The 17,350-nt window shown below is 38.8% G+C and overlaps 1 protein-coding gene across 1 annotated transcript in view; it reads left to right on the top strand.

The window, feature by feature from the left end:
- Positions 1-17,350, top strand: part of LOC139160248 (butyrophilin subfamily 3 member A1-like) — a 30,749-nt gene extending 13,399 nt beyond the window's left edge. The window contains exons 6-11 of the mRNA XM_070737932.1: positions 1,928-2,272; positions 5,870-6,112; positions 7,646-7,750; positions 9,224-9,244; positions 11,388-11,420; positions 13,380-17,350. Of these exons, the coding sequence (XP_070594033.1) occupies positions 1,928-2,272; positions 5,870-6,112; positions 7,646-7,750; positions 9,224-9,244; positions 11,388-11,420; positions 13,380-13,894 (1,262 nt within the window). The 3' untranslated portion in view covers positions 13,895-17,350. The remainder of the gene's footprint in view (positions 1-1,927; positions 2,273-5,869; positions 6,113-7,645; positions 7,751-9,223; positions 9,245-11,387; positions 11,421-13,379) is intronic.

Genomic DNA, 17,350 nt, shown 5'->3' with positions numbered 1-17,350 from the left:
CAGTTCTTATCTAGAAAAGTTCTTAAGTAGAGGCATTCTTAAGTAGAGGTACCGCTGTATACCAAAATAATCATTAAGAAGAGCCTCGGTGATAAGATATATGCCTGTGTAGAGATGGACGAATTCACGAACTCAATTAAGGGAAATAAAATAATAGAATCAAAAAGAACATGGCAAAAATGGCATGAATGGGTTCAAAAGAGAACATAAAACCAACATAATATGAAACAACAGTACAATTGAAACGACCTACAGTTACCGTGTAAAATTAATGAACGTAATAGATTTTAGAATTTAAAAATATGAAATACTGTACAATGTATATAATGAAATGAAACCGGTCAAAACTTACTGTCAGAATGTTAACTGAGAACATGTATAATCTGTAATTCAAAATAATATGTGATGGGAATGATATAAGAAAAATTAATAAAGAGATTTTCAAAAAAAAAAAAAAGAAGAGCCTCGGTGGTGCAGTGGTTAGAGTGCAGTACTGCAAAGCTACTTCTGCTGATCACTGACTGTCAGCATTTTGGTAGATCAGATCTCAGTAAGCTCAAGGTTGACTTAGCCTTCCATCCTTCCAAGGTTGATAAAATGAGGACCCAGATTGTTGGGGGCAATAGGCTTTCTGTAAAGTACAGTGCAGCAGTATATAAATCTAAATGCTAAATGTTATTTCTATTATCTGTGGTGATTGGCATCCATTTGTACAAGAGTCTTCTCAGTCTACTGGAAATGTTAAGGATTCCCATTGTTTATTTATTTATTTTGTCCAATACACAAAGAGGGTTTAGTGGGTATATATGTATAGTAAATAGTAAAATACATGGTGAAGGTTATAGAGGAGATACTCATAGTAAAATATATGTAAGAAATAATAGAAAAGAAGGTATAGTAATAGAACATATCAATGAAAGAATAGAAGAAGAGATATAGGAATAGAAGAAAGGTATAGGAGATATAGGAGAGCAATAGGACAGGGGATGGAAGGCACTCTAGTGCACTTGTACTCGCCCCTTACTGACCTCTTAGGAATCTGGATAGGTCAACCGTAGATAATCTAAGGGTAAAGTGTTGGGGGTTTGGGGATGACACTATGGAGTCCGGTAATGAGTTCCACGCTTCGACAACTCGGTTACTGAAGTCATATTTTTTACAGTCAAGTTTGGAGCAGTTAATATTAAGTTTAAATCTGTTGTGTGCTCTTGTGTTGTTGTGGTTGAAGTTGAAGTAGTCGCTGACAGGCAGGACGTTGCAGCATATGATCTTGTGGGCAATACTTAGATCGTGTTTAAGGCGTCTTAGTTCTAGGCTTTCTAGGCCCAGGGTTAAAAGTCTAGTCTCGTAGGGTATTCTATTTCGAGTGGAAGAGTGAAGGGCTCTTCTGGTGAAGTATCTTTGGACATTTTCAACGGTGTTAATGTCTGAGATGCGATATGGGTTCCAAACAGATGAGTTGTATTTGAGGATGGGTCTGGCAAAAGTTTTGTAAGCTCTTGTAAGCAGTGTGAGATTGCCAGAGCAGAAGCTACGTAGGATTAGGTTTACAACTCTTGAAGCCTTCTTGGCTATGTTGTTGCAGTGGGCTTTGGCACTTAAATCTTTTGTTATTAGTATACCGAGGTCTTTAACCGAGTGGGGATTATCTGTGATAATTTGATTATTGTGTGCATGTGTATGTGTAAAGCAAGTATTACACTATTGAGTTATCCCATCCCTGTCCATTTTTTTTCTCTTTCTGGTTTTCAATATGAGGTGAATGATTATCCAACAGAAATTCAGCCTTCTGTATTTAAGTGATGGATTAATATTTCAGCCAAATATCAGTTGCCATTTGACATGATTAGATGAGTTGCGTACATGGTGTTGCTCCTTCAGTTGATTTGGCCATTTATAATTTTTATGCATTTGGTACATTTCACAGTGCAGCTGACCTTGCTTGGACATCACCCAGTCACTGCCTCTCTGAGGGAGACCATTGTGCTACGCTGTCATCTGTCCCCCAGAACAAATGTCCAGAATATGGAGATTACTTGGTTCCGCTCCCAAAATTCTTCCTATGTACACCTTTATCGCAGTGGCAAAGATCATCTGGAACGGCAGCAGCCGGAATACCAAGGAAGGACAGAATTTTTAAAAGATGGCATTGGAGATGGGAAGATTGGGCTGAAGATTTTTAACATTAGCCTGTTTGATGAGGGTCACTACCACTGCTCTGTTAAGAATGGGAGTTTCCAACAGGAAGCCATATTAGATATGAAAGTGACTGGTAAGTATGGGGCAAATTTTTGTTAATAGAAATGAATAACCAAAGTTGACTCTTAGAACCTTTGCAATCATTAACCTTTCAATACAGTATGTTCTTAGATTGTGAGAAAACCAGGACAAAAGGTTTCTCCCCACCACAAATTCTTTCATCCTACTTATTCTGTTTTTCTTGATGTTTAGAAGGAATAAAGATTACCGTTTCATAATATCAACGTGGGTAACCATTTTTCTTCCGGTGGCCATTTTTTTTTCTTCACTTCCTTGACAAGGGGACCAGAAAGTATGTCAAAACTTTTCCTTTTTCAATGTCAGCATTTTTTTTTTTAAAAAAACCAAGCAAGGATAACATAATTGAATTTTCCAGATGTTTGAAGATAAAATGGGAGAGGGAGCTAAATCATGCCACCCAAAATTGCCATTTTGCTACCACTTTTAGACTCAGGGGACATGTACAGGACTGGACTGCTGCCAGGCATGGGGAATCAGAAATCCAGGCAGTTCAAATGAATATTTATTTATTTATTATTTGGATTTGTATGCCGCCCCTCTCCGAAGACTCGGGGCGGCTCACAACAAGTGAAAAAAAACAATCCAATACATAATCCAATTAATTAAAATATTAAAAGTTTTTTTAAAAAACCCTATACTAACATGCACACACACAAGCATACCATGTATAAATATACAGAATATACAGGTTTATTGCAAGCTTATGCACTCTAGAAGAATCCGAACTATTAACAAAGGAGAGTATTTGTAGCTCAGGATTGAAATGAGCGGTCCTTGGTGCTCTCTGAGCTTGCTTGTTTTCTTGCAAACATATCATTACTCTAATTAGATGATGATGATGATGATGATGATGATGATGATGATTATTATTATTATTATTATTATTATTTATTAGATTTGTATGCTGCCCCTTTCCGTAGACTTGGGGTGGCTCACAACACAATAAAACAGTTTATGACAAATCTAATAATTTACAATTTAAAATGTTTTTTAAAACCCCATTATTAAGCAGACATACATACAAGCATACCATACATAAATTGTATAGGCCCGGGGCAGATATCTCAGTTCCCCCATGCCTGACGACAAAGGTGGGTTTTAAGGAGTTTACGAAAGGCAAGGAGGGTGGGGGCAGTTCTAATCTCTGGGGGGAGCTGGTTCCAGAGAGTCGGGGCCGCCACAGAGAAGGCTCTTCCCCTGGGGCCCGCCAACCGACATTGTTTAGTTGACGGGACCCGGAGAAGGCCAACTCTGTGGGACCTAATCGGTCGCTGGGATTCGTGCGGCAGAAGGCAGTCCCAGAGATATTCTGGTCCGATGCCATGAAGGGCTTTAAAAGTCATAACCAACACTTTGAATTGTGACCGGAAATTGATCGGCAACCAATGCAGACTGCGGAGTTTTGGTGTAACATGGGCATACCTGGGGAAGCCCATGACTGCTGTCGCAGCTGCATTCTGCATGATCTGAAGTTTCCGAACACTTTTCAAAGGTAGCCCCATGTAGAGAGCATTACAGTAGTCGAACCTGATGATGATGATAATAATTTATTAGATTTGTATGCCACCCCTAATTAGAGTAATGAACCATTTGCAAAAGCAACAGCAACACCCCAAGCAAGCTCAGAGAGCACCAAGGACCCCTGAATCTGAGTTACTAACAGTTGAAACAAGTAGGCGGTAGATAAGACTCAGAGGAATTCAAGATGAGCTGGACTTGGATCTCTTGTGGGCACGAAGGGACTCGTGATGCATTTTATTCCTTCCTTGGGCTCAGTTGGATAATTTCCTACAGCTGCATCATTGAGGGTTGATTTAATTTAATTTGATTTGATTTATATGCCGCCCAATCCCATGGGAATCTTGATGTTTCCCCATCTGCTAGAAAGCAAATTCAGGCAGCTACTTTTGGTAATAAATGTTCTCCTTATCGCTCCTTGAGCTGCTTCAATTAAGTGACATCCCGAAAATTTACCACCATTCAAAGCCTGAAATCTGGCACGCAGCTCCACCGATGATTGACTGTACGCCTGTGACACCTGATTGGAACATCCATATTCGGGTGCAATATGCTTCTAATAGTGAATGTTGAGAAGAATTGAGACTTATTATATTGTTGACCGCATGCTATGTTTGTAGGCTTACTAGAAATATCTGAAATGCTACTGCTGGAAGTTTCATCAGACCTTTCATGTTCTTATGGTAGCAGTGTCTGGAACCGATTCAATCCATGTTCTTATGGTAGCAGTGTCTGGAACCGATTCAATCCATGTTCTTATGGTAGCAGTGTCTGGAACCGATTCAATCCATGTTCTTATGGTAGCAGTGTCTGGAACCGATTCAATCCACCATTCATCTTATGTTGGAAGGAAAGGTTAGGATCATTTTGACAGGAGGAGGAGGAAAAAAACCACACGCTTACTTCTTTGCCTTAAGAGGTAAAAAAAAAAAAATAGAGGCATACAAATTGGGAAGTTATCAATATTCATCATAAATCAGACATCACAAAGTTCTCCGGAATAATAGTTCTAGCGTATGTCTCATCTGACACCTAAAGACACCTATTATTCAGTATGCCAACTTCCTATTGCAGAATTTAGGTTTTATACCTGGATTGGGAATGAGGAGGAAGACAGGGTGATGATTTTTTTAAAAATCTAAATAATTACAGGATGAAGATTAGACTGGACAATCATCTGATCCTACGGTATGTTTAAAAAACAAATATTATTTTATCCTTCAGGGTTGGATATATTTCTGCTATTTTATAACAACAACAACAATAACAACAACAACAAGAACAGAGTTGGAAGGGTCCTTGGAGGTCTTCTAGTCCAACCCCTGCTTTGGCAGGAAACCTACATCACTTCAGACAAATTGTTATCCAACATCTTCTTAAAAACTTCCAGTGTTGGAGCATTTACAACTTCTGGAGGCACTGATTAATTGTTCTAACTGTCAGGAAATTTCTCCTTAGTTTTAAGTTACTTCTCTCCTTGTTTAGTTTCCACCTGTTGCTTCTTGTTCTACCCTCAGGTGCTTTGGAGAATAGTTTGACTCCCTCTTCTTTGTTGCAACCCCTGAGATCTTTGAACTGATTCCAGAACTCTTTGAACAAAGTAGAAGAGGACAATCTCGGCGGGGGTGGGGGGGGGGGGGAGGACTCAATTTTAATATTTGGGCTGGGGCTGGAAAGACAGAATAACTAGAACAATAACTCAAAGTGAATAGCACCTCATCACATGGATACAAATGAGATTTTATTTTTTTCTCAAGTTTCTTCCCTTTTTTTAAAAAAGATTTCTATCGTTGTTGTTTTTTTTAAAAAAAATTATTTTATTTATTATTTATTAATAGGATTTGTATGCCACCCTACTCCAAAGACTTATTTTATTGCTTATATTAGGGGATTTTGTATGGGTTGTTTTCTAGCAATTGAAGCCAGAATGTCAACTTAAGGATTTTGGGGTTGTAGATTTCCCTGGCTCTGCATGATGCGCATCTTTGATAAAATCCTGAAAACGCTTAAAAAATATGCATGTTTATCCCATATCTAGCATCAGGGCCTGCTCCTCTCCTTTCCATTGAAGGTTATCAGGACAGAGGGATCCGAGTGGTTTGTCGTTCCAGTGGCTGGTATCCAAAGCCTGAGGTTCTGTGGAGGGAGCCCAATGGGAGGCTTTTATCTTCGTGGGCAAAAAAGGATTCACAAAGAAATGATGGGACGTTCGATGTGCAAGCCGACATCATTCTAAAAGGGAGTTCAAACTTGACTTGTGTCATCAGAAACAGCCTCCTTGATCTGGAAAAGGAGTCAACCATTCACATAACAAGTGAGTCAGTAAGCACTGTTAATGGCCGTTCTGTATTTTAGAACCTGGGCTTTGCCCTAATATGCGTTTAAAATTCTGAATTAGACCTACAGTATTTGCAGTTGGCGCCCATGTTTTGATTAGGGCAAACTTAAAGTCAATGAAGAGTTATACAAGACATTTTTTCAAGAAGAAAATCTCAAATGAGGCCATGTGGTTTATTTCTTTGCATTCTCCCTTTTTTTTTTTACTCTTGAGGACCAAAATTTGGGAAGATGTAAGGAAAATGTTTTTTATCTGAATCAGTGGGCCTAATGTGAATTTTGGGTGTATGGTACCGGTTAAGGCATAGCCTTCCTTCCTTCCTTCCTTTCTGTTCTGTCGGGCTCTATGGTATGAGTCTCCCGAAAATTCAAGGGTAAAAATTTCAGACACAAACATACACACACACACACACACTTGAAAGTTCAAAAACAATGTTCTTTATCACAAAATTCAAAAGAAACAAAGCACCCTTTTTTTATTACAAAGAGCACTCATCCCAAAACAACCTTGTAGGCTGTACAATCCCCTTAATCAGTCCTTAAATACTTAGCTAGCAGCTGTGAAGAAACGTCACAGCCCTTCTTCTTCCACGAAGTGAGACACACACACTTTGCTCTGCTTTGGTTTCAAAGTCGTGAAAAATCGACAAAGTCCGGGAACAGCAAGGCACGGTCCTGAAGAAACAGCGATCAGATAATCTTCCACAAGCCAGCATGCTGCTATTTATATCAGCAGCTCTAATTGCTGGATCTCCACCCAAACACAGGTGGCCTCTCTTATCTCCTGTAATATTTCTTCAATTGGTCTCTTCTATGCATAATTCTGCACATGCGTGGGTCTAACACTTCCTCACCCGAATCGACCGAAGATAATGGAGATTGGCTTCCTGGGCTGTGTGCCAAGCCCCCCTCTTCCAAGTCACCCCCACCTTCTTCTTCGTTCAAGGAAACTGCACTACCTGACTCTGTCGGCAATAAAACAGGCCTATGACATGTTGATGTTTCCCCTGCATCCACCTCCACATTCCTTGGGGCAGGAGCTGGGCCAGAGCCAACCACAACACTCTTTCTTTCTTTCTTTCTTTCTTTCTTTCTTTCTTTCTTTCCTTCCTTCCTTCCTTCTTTGTCAAACAATTATAGGATGGCAATTTGTATAAATAAAACATTAGAAAAGTAATGATAGAAGACAGAACAGAATGAGAACAGTAATGATAGAAGACAGAAAAAGTAACGATAGACGATAGAACAGTAGGGCAGGGATGGTAGCCACAATGGTGCACTTATGCATGCCCCTAAAATGGATATTGGCAGCGGTGGGATTCGAACCCACGCCCCCAAAAAGACTAAAGCCTTAATCCAGCGCCTTAGACCGCTCGGCCGTGCTACCAGATGGATTCTGAAGCATTAATGAATCATAGCAGAAGGAATAGGAAAACGAAAAGCAGAGCATTTCCCAATATTTCAGGGTTGCTTTAAAAATGCATTCATCCATACTTTTCTTGTTTTTCAGATCACTTCTTCCCCAAAGTGTCATCCTGGATAGTAGCTCTGTGTTTTTCCCTAATGGCTTTGGTCGGATTTGCTGTATTTACTTTTTACCTACTGAACAAATACAGTGAGTACCTAGGAAACTGCCCTTTAACTGGCATGAAAGTAGCTTTAATAGACAGTGAACAGTAATTGTGTTTGGTTGAATTGGTGTTTCTTAATAGATTGGAATACTGGCTAATGTTTCTTCCAAGGATGAATCCATAAAATCTTCTTGCATCAGTGCAAGGATGGCACACTACTCTTCTTGTCTCTGCTTGACAACTTTAGCATTCATTTACCACTAAGCATGTGTGTAGTAAGTCAGGGGTGGGTTTCAAAAATTTTAGCAAGGCATTCTCTGCCTGATTATTGGGTGGCCATGGCCATGGTAGGCATGGTCTTCTACAGTACATTAAAAGCTTCTTTTTCTTTACTTTCTTTCCTCAGTTATGTTCTTACAATAGTTTTACAATTCCCAAGGGATATTCACAGTCCTCAACAACTCTATCTCAGCTGCATAAAATTGTTGACCACTAGGTGGCAGCCAACAGCTATTAAAAAGCCTTACACTTTGCTGCCATCTAGTGGTAGATGGGTCATCCAAGTCACCCATTGCTTGAATTAGTGCTTGTTAGTTTTTTTGATCCAAGAATCTCTTTGAACTTTTAATTACTATGGAAAACTCCAAAAGACTTTGGTTTGTATGGGTTGTATTTATCACTATTTACCACATTAAAAATTAAAACTAATGCCTTTGCAGAATATTTATTTATTGAATCAAGTAAAAAGAACATTAAAGCCATTACATAGTAAAGTTAAATGTATTTCATGAAAAAACTACATTAAACATTCTCTATTGCCCCCAATTTTACTTTTTTGTTATAATTTGTATTTTAAGCTTTTATTTTTGAAATTTAATAAAAAAAATTCTTAAAATAAGAAAAACATATTGTAACAAATAAAAGGCAATAATGAGAAGAATGACATTTAAAAAAATATCTGCAAATATTTTTAATAATTGTCAAAGGAGATTCTTGGACCATATTTTTAAAGCCACTGGTTTAAAGAAATAACTCCCCTCCCCTAAGATCAATCTATCAACAGTATAACATGAAAGAAAAGAAACATCTTTGCTAGCTCTTGATTAATTTTCTATTATCTTATACATTTAATTATATTTAGCTGTTATTTTGTTCCGTATTATTTCTCAAAAGACTTAGGGAATACCAGCTGGCTTTCATCACAGATAATAATGTCAAAGAACACACAAGGAATTTGTCTCAGGTGTATAGATTCTCAGTGTACATTCAAACAACAAGTGATAAATCATAAGATACCAATAGGAGAAGGTAATAGAAAGATGAGAAGGATAACATGGGTAAATATCCTTAGGCCTGTGCTATGGGAATTCGATGTTTAGCAGAGTGATGTCTTTGTCTCTAGTTGTTTTGACATGCAATGTCCTATAGTGGCATCCCGCGGAGAGGAATTAAAGCCACACATTTATGTTTTCTGCATCAGTATAGTAATAAGTTGTTTTTATTTTCTTCTATTCTAGGAAAGCTGGTCACTGAACTGAGTAAGTGATTTTCTTTTTCTTCTGTTTAGTGAGAAAAACATTTGGGCCACAATCTAATACAGAAGTTATCAATTTTAAACACATCAGTTCCAGTGAGATTAAGCATTCCTTAATGTATAACATAGGTATTACAGGTAATTCTGTATATTGTCTTTCATGGGAAAGGAAGACTATTGACTTAAATTTTTATAAAATTTAAAACAGAAAGGGACAAATAAAAGCCCGTAGCAAAATATCTGCCGAACAAAGTGTGCGCTTCAGAAAATGACCAGCAAGCTAACCAAATATCTCAAGCATGCTGGTATGACATTCAGCATTTTCATGGTTTCAAATAAGAGTCTTAACCAAAGTTCTAGTCCTGTTATCTAAAGGGATTAAATTTAGGGTCTCCAATGTGCAAAGCATGTAATTCTATTATTGAGCAATGATCACTCCTTTAGGTGAATTAAAAATATATGTGTGTAATGGTATAATTTGCAAACTCCTACACATTTTTTTTAAAAGGACGTTTAGAAATAGAAATATTATAGGCATCAAAACTGCATTCTTCTTTCCTTTGTCATTTCCCTGACCAATTATACTAGATAATTGTTAAATATAAATAATCATTATTAAATCGATCTATATGGCCACCCATATCCCAAATATGACTTAGGTGCAGCTAATAACACATTAAAAAACAGAAGAAAAACCCAGTAAGAGCAGAAACATAAAAATTATTAAAAAAAGAAATGCAATGAATACTCATCAAGAACAATATCATTGTATCATCAACAATATCTCAACAGTATATCATCAACAGTATCGCATATCTAGTTTCCCATCCTTCATGTCCTGGAGCATACCCAGGTCTTCAGAACTTTCTGACAGTCTGATAGGTTGGCGTTAATTCAGTCTTGGGAGATAGGATGTTCCAGAGGGAAAGTACTGTGTTAGAAATGATACACTTCCTAAGATGGCATTCTTTAATTGTGAGGACGTGGACAGCATCTTTTCTCTTGGACCTGATAGAGAGAATACAAGGTCTTGCAAATAATCCAACCCCATGCTATTGAAGGCTTTATAGGTGACAACCACATGTCTGTGGAGATTCTCAATCACCCAGGTCATGGTTGTCCCAAAGATGCTTTTTCCAAAAGGCAAATGGACTTTTTTTCCCCTTTGAAAAAGTTCAACCACATCTTGAATTCCATTTGTAACCGTATTGGAAGTGAGTGGAGCCCATAGAGATGTATTGTGGAAACAACCATAACTGATCATACTGGCACATTCTGGCCCAGATGCAGCATTTATTTATTTATTGATTGATTGATTGGATTTGTATGCCGCCCCTCTCCGTGAACTCGGGGGGGCTAACAACCGTGGTAAAAATAGCATGTGACAATCCAATACTAAAAACAGCTAAAAACCCTTGTTATAAAACCAATCATACATACAAACATACCATGCATAAATTGTAGAAGCCTAGGAGGAAAGAATATCTCAGTTCCCCCATGCCTGATGGCAGAGGTGGGTTTTTAAGGAGCTTACGAAAGGCAAGGAGGGTGGGGCCTATTCTAATCTCTGGGGGGAGTTGGTTCCAGAGGGCCGGGGCCGCCACAGAGAAGGCTCTTCCCCTGGGTCCCGCCAAACGGCATTGTTTAGTTGACGGGACCCGGAGAAGGCCCACTCTGTGGGACCTAACTGGTCGCTGGGATTCGTGCGGCAGAATTTAGATGAATCTTTCAAAGCAGCCCCAGTTGGTTTCATTAATCCACTTGGGAGATGATCAAGACCCAAGTGATGTGAGCAGTGCCTCCACGTCTAGGAGATGATACACTGGTTCACAAAGTGAAGTTTGCAAAAACCCTCCTGCCACTTCCTATTCGAACAGAGGCTGTGAGTTCAGGAGAACCCTGTGAGCGGGTGGGGGTGGGAGACCCCACTCAGAACCAAAAGTTAATGACAATGGTGATGATTTAAATTTGTATAGAAAAACATTGTATCCAGGAAGTCCTAAAACTTAAAGGCACTTGGCCCTGCTATGTTCTAATGATAAATTACTTGGTGGTGATTTTGAACAGCTATTTTTTTTAAAATTATTTTTTTCAATATTAAAATGTTCCTTTGGTTTATTTTAATCTTTAAACTTTTTTTTTTTTAGATTGGAGGAGCATGGTGATACCAATAGAAAAAGGTTGGTGGCTGTCCTGTTTGTTATCACTCCAAAATGTAAATTCCATCATTGTTTTGCTGATCTGTGAAACTGAATATTTTACATCAAGATTTAATGAGGTTTTTACTCCATACTCCAAATATATTTTTAAACAATTCAAAAGTATTGTCATGTGCTAGGTTCTGGTGTTTATGTGTATAGGAATCAGGTACCATCACCCCAGAGGCATTTTTCAACAATATGCATGGAGATTTTGATATCATTCTTTTAAAAAATTCTATGGGGAAATTTCATTTTTTTATCAGGGACTTACTTTATTTTTTATTTATTTTATTTAGTTATATCAATTTTTTTCACCTTTAGTTCACCTAGGTGACTTTGGTAAGTTTGTAACTAATTAAACTAAAATTATATAAAAACGTACAGTATTCGAGTTTTAAAGTTGAGTTGTGCCAAATTGATTTTTTCTCCTTGTTGGTTTGAGATGATTTGCTGCCCATCCAAGCAGCTTATTTAGCATCTGAACAAGTTGGTTAGGGGAATCTGACTAGGTAGAGAGTTGTTGGAATACTCCTAAAAATTTTAGGAGTACAGTATTCCTACACCAACCTCAGAGTTTCTTTCCCAATCTATCTGGCAATATGTCAGCGAACATTCTCAGTCATCGTAGTGGAATTGTCTGGAAGTGGAGCTATAGCAACTGGCCTCCTTTTTTTTTCTTGCTGAGTCATGTTGTTTCCACGACTCAGTTTCCAAGCAATTCTATTTGATGGCTGAGAACCTTTAGAACAGAACAGAACAGAATTCTTTATTGGCCAAGTGTGATTGGACACACAAGGAATTTGTCTTTGGTGCATATGCTCTCAGTGTACATTAGGAGAATAAATGCATTCATCAAGAATAAAAATATACAATGCTTGGTGATAGTCAAGGTTACTAATAAGCTATCAATCATACTAGGAAACAAAAACAATATAAATTGAAAGATACAAGCAAGATGGTTATAATAATAAGTAGAAAGAGTTAGATAAGAATAGAATAGAATGGAATAGAATAGAATAGAATTCTTTATTGGCCAAGTGTAATTGGGCACAGAAGGAATTTATCTGTGGTGCATATGCTTTGTAATGAAGAGAAGAATAGTAATACAGTCTTACGGTAGTAAATTATTTGACTGTGTTGTGGGAATTAGTTTGTTAAGCAGAGTGATGGCATTCAGGGAAAAACTGTCCTTGTGTCAACATATCGTTAAAACTACAATAAAAAGACTTCCAAAAGCTAGGCAGTAAGCACAAAATATTAGATACAATGGTACCTTGACATACGAGTTTAATTCGTTCCAGACCCGAGCTCGTAAGTCGATCAACTCGCATCTTGAACGAATGCCTTTAGACTTTGTTTTTCGCGTCGAGATAACCAGAAGCAAGGAGATTCTTGCGCCACCTAGTGGAAGCTAGGCTCGTATCCCAAATTTGAGCTCGGGTATCGAACAGAAATTTTGCTCGAGTCGCGGCTCGTAACTTGGAATACTCGCATGTGGAGCAGCTCGTATCTAGAGGTACTACTGTACTTACTTATCCACTGACTATATACTCACATACTATATGCTCATATACTATATATTCATGTACTATATGGTATACTATGGTATACTCATGTACTATAACTATCAAATATATTGTGAATTTTATTTAAAATTAAACATTAGCCTATTATATCTAGGCATGAAGATATTATGTTTTGCTGCACAATTTAATCCAGGAAAGTGTCATCCATAACATCAACCAAATAGATCAAGGGAGACTTGATGGAGCCTTGGAAATGGGCGTTTTAATCCGATAAGCGCCAAAAGTTGTTTCAAAATAAGATTCATGGGCTGATCAATTTCTTCCTCATTATAATTATGAATGGGGCAATTGCAGCGTTGTCTTTTCATCCTCACCTTCTTTCTCTTTTTCCCATTTCTCCTTTTCCTCTCAGCAAACATAGTTCTAGATCCAGACACGGCCAACCAGGACCTGATCCTGTCTGCAGACCAGAAAACTGTCATACAGGGATTCATGTGGCAGAGCCTACCGTACAGTCCTAAGAGATTTAACATGGAGCGCTGTGTCCTGGGAAGGGAGGGATTTTCCTCCGGGAAGCATTATTGGGAAGTAGAAGTTGGAGAGGATGGGTATTGGGCCTTGGGGGTGGCTCAAAATTCCATGAAGAGGAAGGGAAAGCTCATCCTTGTCCCAGAAGAAGGAATCTGGGCAGTGGGGAAAGATCGGATCCAATACAAAGCTCTCACCCAACCCAAGACCCCCCTGTCTCTGAAGAAGAAGCCCAGGAAACTGGGAGTTTACTTGGATTATGAGATGCAGCTAGTTGCCTTTCATGACGTCAATCACCAAGAGCATATCTTCACTTTCTTCTCAGCCGCGTTCGATGGGGAAGTGGTCTTCCCCTTCTTATACGTAGGGGTAGGGTGCTGGTTTAGACTGTGTCATTGATGACTTTCCTTCAAGAGAGGTTCAATCAGAAAATTGAATGCAGTAGAATTATTCTTCACATTATATGGCACTAGACCCGTGCTTCTCAAATAGTAGGGCAGGCCTCTGTGTGTGTGTGTGTGGTGGAATGTCGGGGAGGGGCATGATCCCAGGGAACGTGGGTTTTTTGTTGCAGAGAGTAGGGGGGTTTTGCACTGAACAATAGCACACAGCACAGAGGAGGAGATATGAAGTGCAGATAACAAACCCTTAAGAGACCATGGAAAAATATTTAACAGGGATGACAAGAAAGGAGGAGAGAGACGGAGATAATGAGACAAAAGTAAGTCTCCCGAAAGCTAAGATGAGCTTTACTGTGGCTTCACTGTGACTACGGTGGGAGGCAAGGAAAGACCGATATGTTTACTGTGTCTAAAAATGTTGGCAGTGGACAGCATGAAGCCAAATAAATTAAGGTGTCCCTTAAACACCGCAATCATGCTGATAAGCCGCTTGAGTTTTCAGTGAAAACGTGCTGAATATTGCAAACAATTGTCCCAGCAGAAAGTTGGAGGGGACACAAAATATTTATTTCTTCCTGGGGGTGGAGGATGTAACAGAACATAATTGAGAAGCATTGCACTAGACAGAGACAGGCAGTTCATTTTCCATATTTCGCAAGGGCTGTAGATTGTCATATAGGGATCACTTCTTCTTACTGGAGCTTTACAATCATGGAGAGGGAGAAACTTATGGAGTCTTGACTAGACAGAAGGATGTCACTCACTTCAAGTAAGAAAAAGTTGGAGCCCAGCCTTTCTATATCTTACTTACCTGCTGCTGATTTACCTCACAAGCTTGGAAGTAGATCAGGAATGGATAAACAATCTTGGAGCAATAAGCTAAGGTGGGACATGTGCGTAATTATGTGTTTTAAATGAGGGGGACAACATTTTTGGCAGTCAGGGATTATACCCTAATCCCCCCCCCCCCTAATTTCTATGAAAATGACATCTCTATTGTATTGTCACAAGCCACCCTGAATCCTATGGGATTGGGCAACATAGAAGTCAAATAAATTAAATTAAATCAAATTTTAGGTTGAGTATGATAGTGACATAGTAAGGAGTGCAGGCTAAAATGTTAAGCCTCTATTTTTATTTTTCAAGTTTGCTTTTAAAATAGAATACTACGGGAATGGGAAGCATAATGCACCTACCCTGAGGCTTTTTAAATAAAAATATAATGTTTTTTTAATAAAAATATGAAAATCTTGTTCTTATAATTCAGGAAAACTAGGGCTGGGTTTTGGAGGGACTACCTGGATAGCTTTGGAAATAGAATCAAGAGAGGTGGGCTGAACAGCATGTAGCCCACAGGTTGCCTCTCATGAACAATGTGAAGGGAATGCACAAGGGGGAAGGGCAGGAATGGGTACCGATAGTCCTTGCTTAGCAACTACATCTGCGACTGGCAACTTGAAGGAATCATAGTCACAGAGACATGATTTTCTGAGCAAAGCTGTTCCAAGCTAGGAAAATCTCTCTCTGGGCATGAAGCTTCTATTGTTCAGAAATCTGTTCTCTCTCAGTATGATATTAAGAGATCTCTTCATTCTGAGTATGACTCTGCTTGGAGCTGCGTTTACTTTTTATAACAAATTTCTTTATGCATACAAGTAGCAAAAGATTAACTTTACTAATTTAGTTACAATGAATAAATGGTTAATATATAATCTACAGATAGATCATAATGTGTAAATGCTAACTAAACAGAAGTGTTTTTAATTATTTTTTAGTCTAGACCAACAGAGAGTATTTAATTACCTTGGATAAACAGAGAGCTGAGTAAATAAGTAGGATATAGAGCTGAATAAGTAATCAATATTTACCAAGATAGGCATTCCACATTCTTTGGCAAAGATTGATAACAACCTACAGCAATTCTTTCTCTAAGATGAATTAAAGTGAGTATATGTGTCCCAGGATAATGTTTCAGGATCCAAATTGGGTCAGTCACCCGGACCAGAAGGTTAGTCTTCCAAGCTTTTGGACTGTGCTGGAACCTATCTTCAGGGAATTTCTCTCTAGCAGAATTTGTGCTGGTATTTAGATGGTGCCTATTGTGTGTAAATTTTTAGTTGTTGATTGGTGTGTAGATAGCTGGCTATTAAGTCATTGGTTCTCCTCTTGTGCTGCCAAGCCCTTCCCTCCTCAGTACTTGATACGTTGATGGTAAATAGGTCCTCCTGATTCACCCCAAGTGTCTGGATCACTAAGTGAGACATCCCATGACCACAAATTGTGATTTCACTGCTTAATTCTGCTTGTTGGAAGGCAGTCATGAAGCATATTAATGGATATAATAGATATAATAGAGGGATGCAGTGTCTCAGTGGCTAAGACGCTGAGCTTGTGGATCAAGAAGGTTGGCAGTTCGGCGGTTTGAATCCCTAGCACCACGTACTGGAGTGAGCTCCCGTTACTTGTCCCAGCTTCTGCCACATAGCAGTTCGAAAGCATGTAAAAATGCAAGTAGAAAAATAGGGACCACCTTTGGTGGGAAGGTAACAGTGTTCCGTGCGCCTTTGGTATTTAGTGATACCAGCCACATGACTACAGAGACGTCTTTGGACAGTGCTGGTTCTTTGGCTTTGAAACAGATGAGCACCGCCCCCTAGAGTCGGGAACGACTAGCACATATGTGCAAGGGGAATCTTTACCTTTACCTTAATGGCAATTTTGGAGCTGCAGGATGCTGCAATAGTCATAAATGTAAGGGTTGGTCAGAAAACTGGGGGTTTGTTTTACACCATCATTATCTTTGAATGGTCATTAAACAAGGCAGTTGGTAAGTGAGGACTACTTGCAGTGAAATGCAGAATAATTGCATGCATGCAAGGACATTGCCATGAAGCAAAAGACATTTCCTCCTCTCAAACAACTCCATCTTTGGAGCACCAAGATTGAATTGAATGAGAGTAGGAGACTATGTGATTTTCATCCTGAATGCTGTTTTAGAGAAAAACAAGATTAAGTTTCAAGAGGAAAGGTATTCCGCCCTGAGTCCACAGGAGAGGGGCGGTCTATAAATACAAACAAACAAACAAACAAACAAATAGAAGGCTTTGTACCTAATGAGTTGTGTCCTTCAAGGAGAACGTGAAGCAATTTGGTGGTGGCGTTCCAAATGGAATTTTTCTCCACAATTTTTAAAAGCAAGGGACTTCTGGAGAAGAAATGATGAATTGAAGTTGGCTCCTTTTTCAGCAACAACTGCAGCAAAATAAAGAGCTAATATTTTATCTCTGGACAAAGAACGGACTTGAGATAGCCCGCAAGCGTTCCATACAATTACTTCTTGTGAGAAGGCTGCAAGACAACAATCTCTGGACTGTTTAGGGATATAGGAGATGCAGAAAAGTCAGCTTTGCTCAAACTGTGGTCATTGCCTTTAAAAAAACAGTGGGTTTGCATA

This window comes from Erythrolamprus reginae, chromosome 2 (genome assembly GCF_031021105.1).
Source record: "Erythrolamprus reginae isolate rEryReg1 chromosome 2, rEryReg1.hap1, whole genome shotgun sequence".
Classification (NCBI taxonomy): Eukaryota; Metazoa; Chordata; class Lepidosauria; order Squamata; family Dipsadidae; genus Erythrolamprus; species Erythrolamprus reginae.
This window is presented reverse-complemented; position numbering and strand designations above follow the sequence as displayed.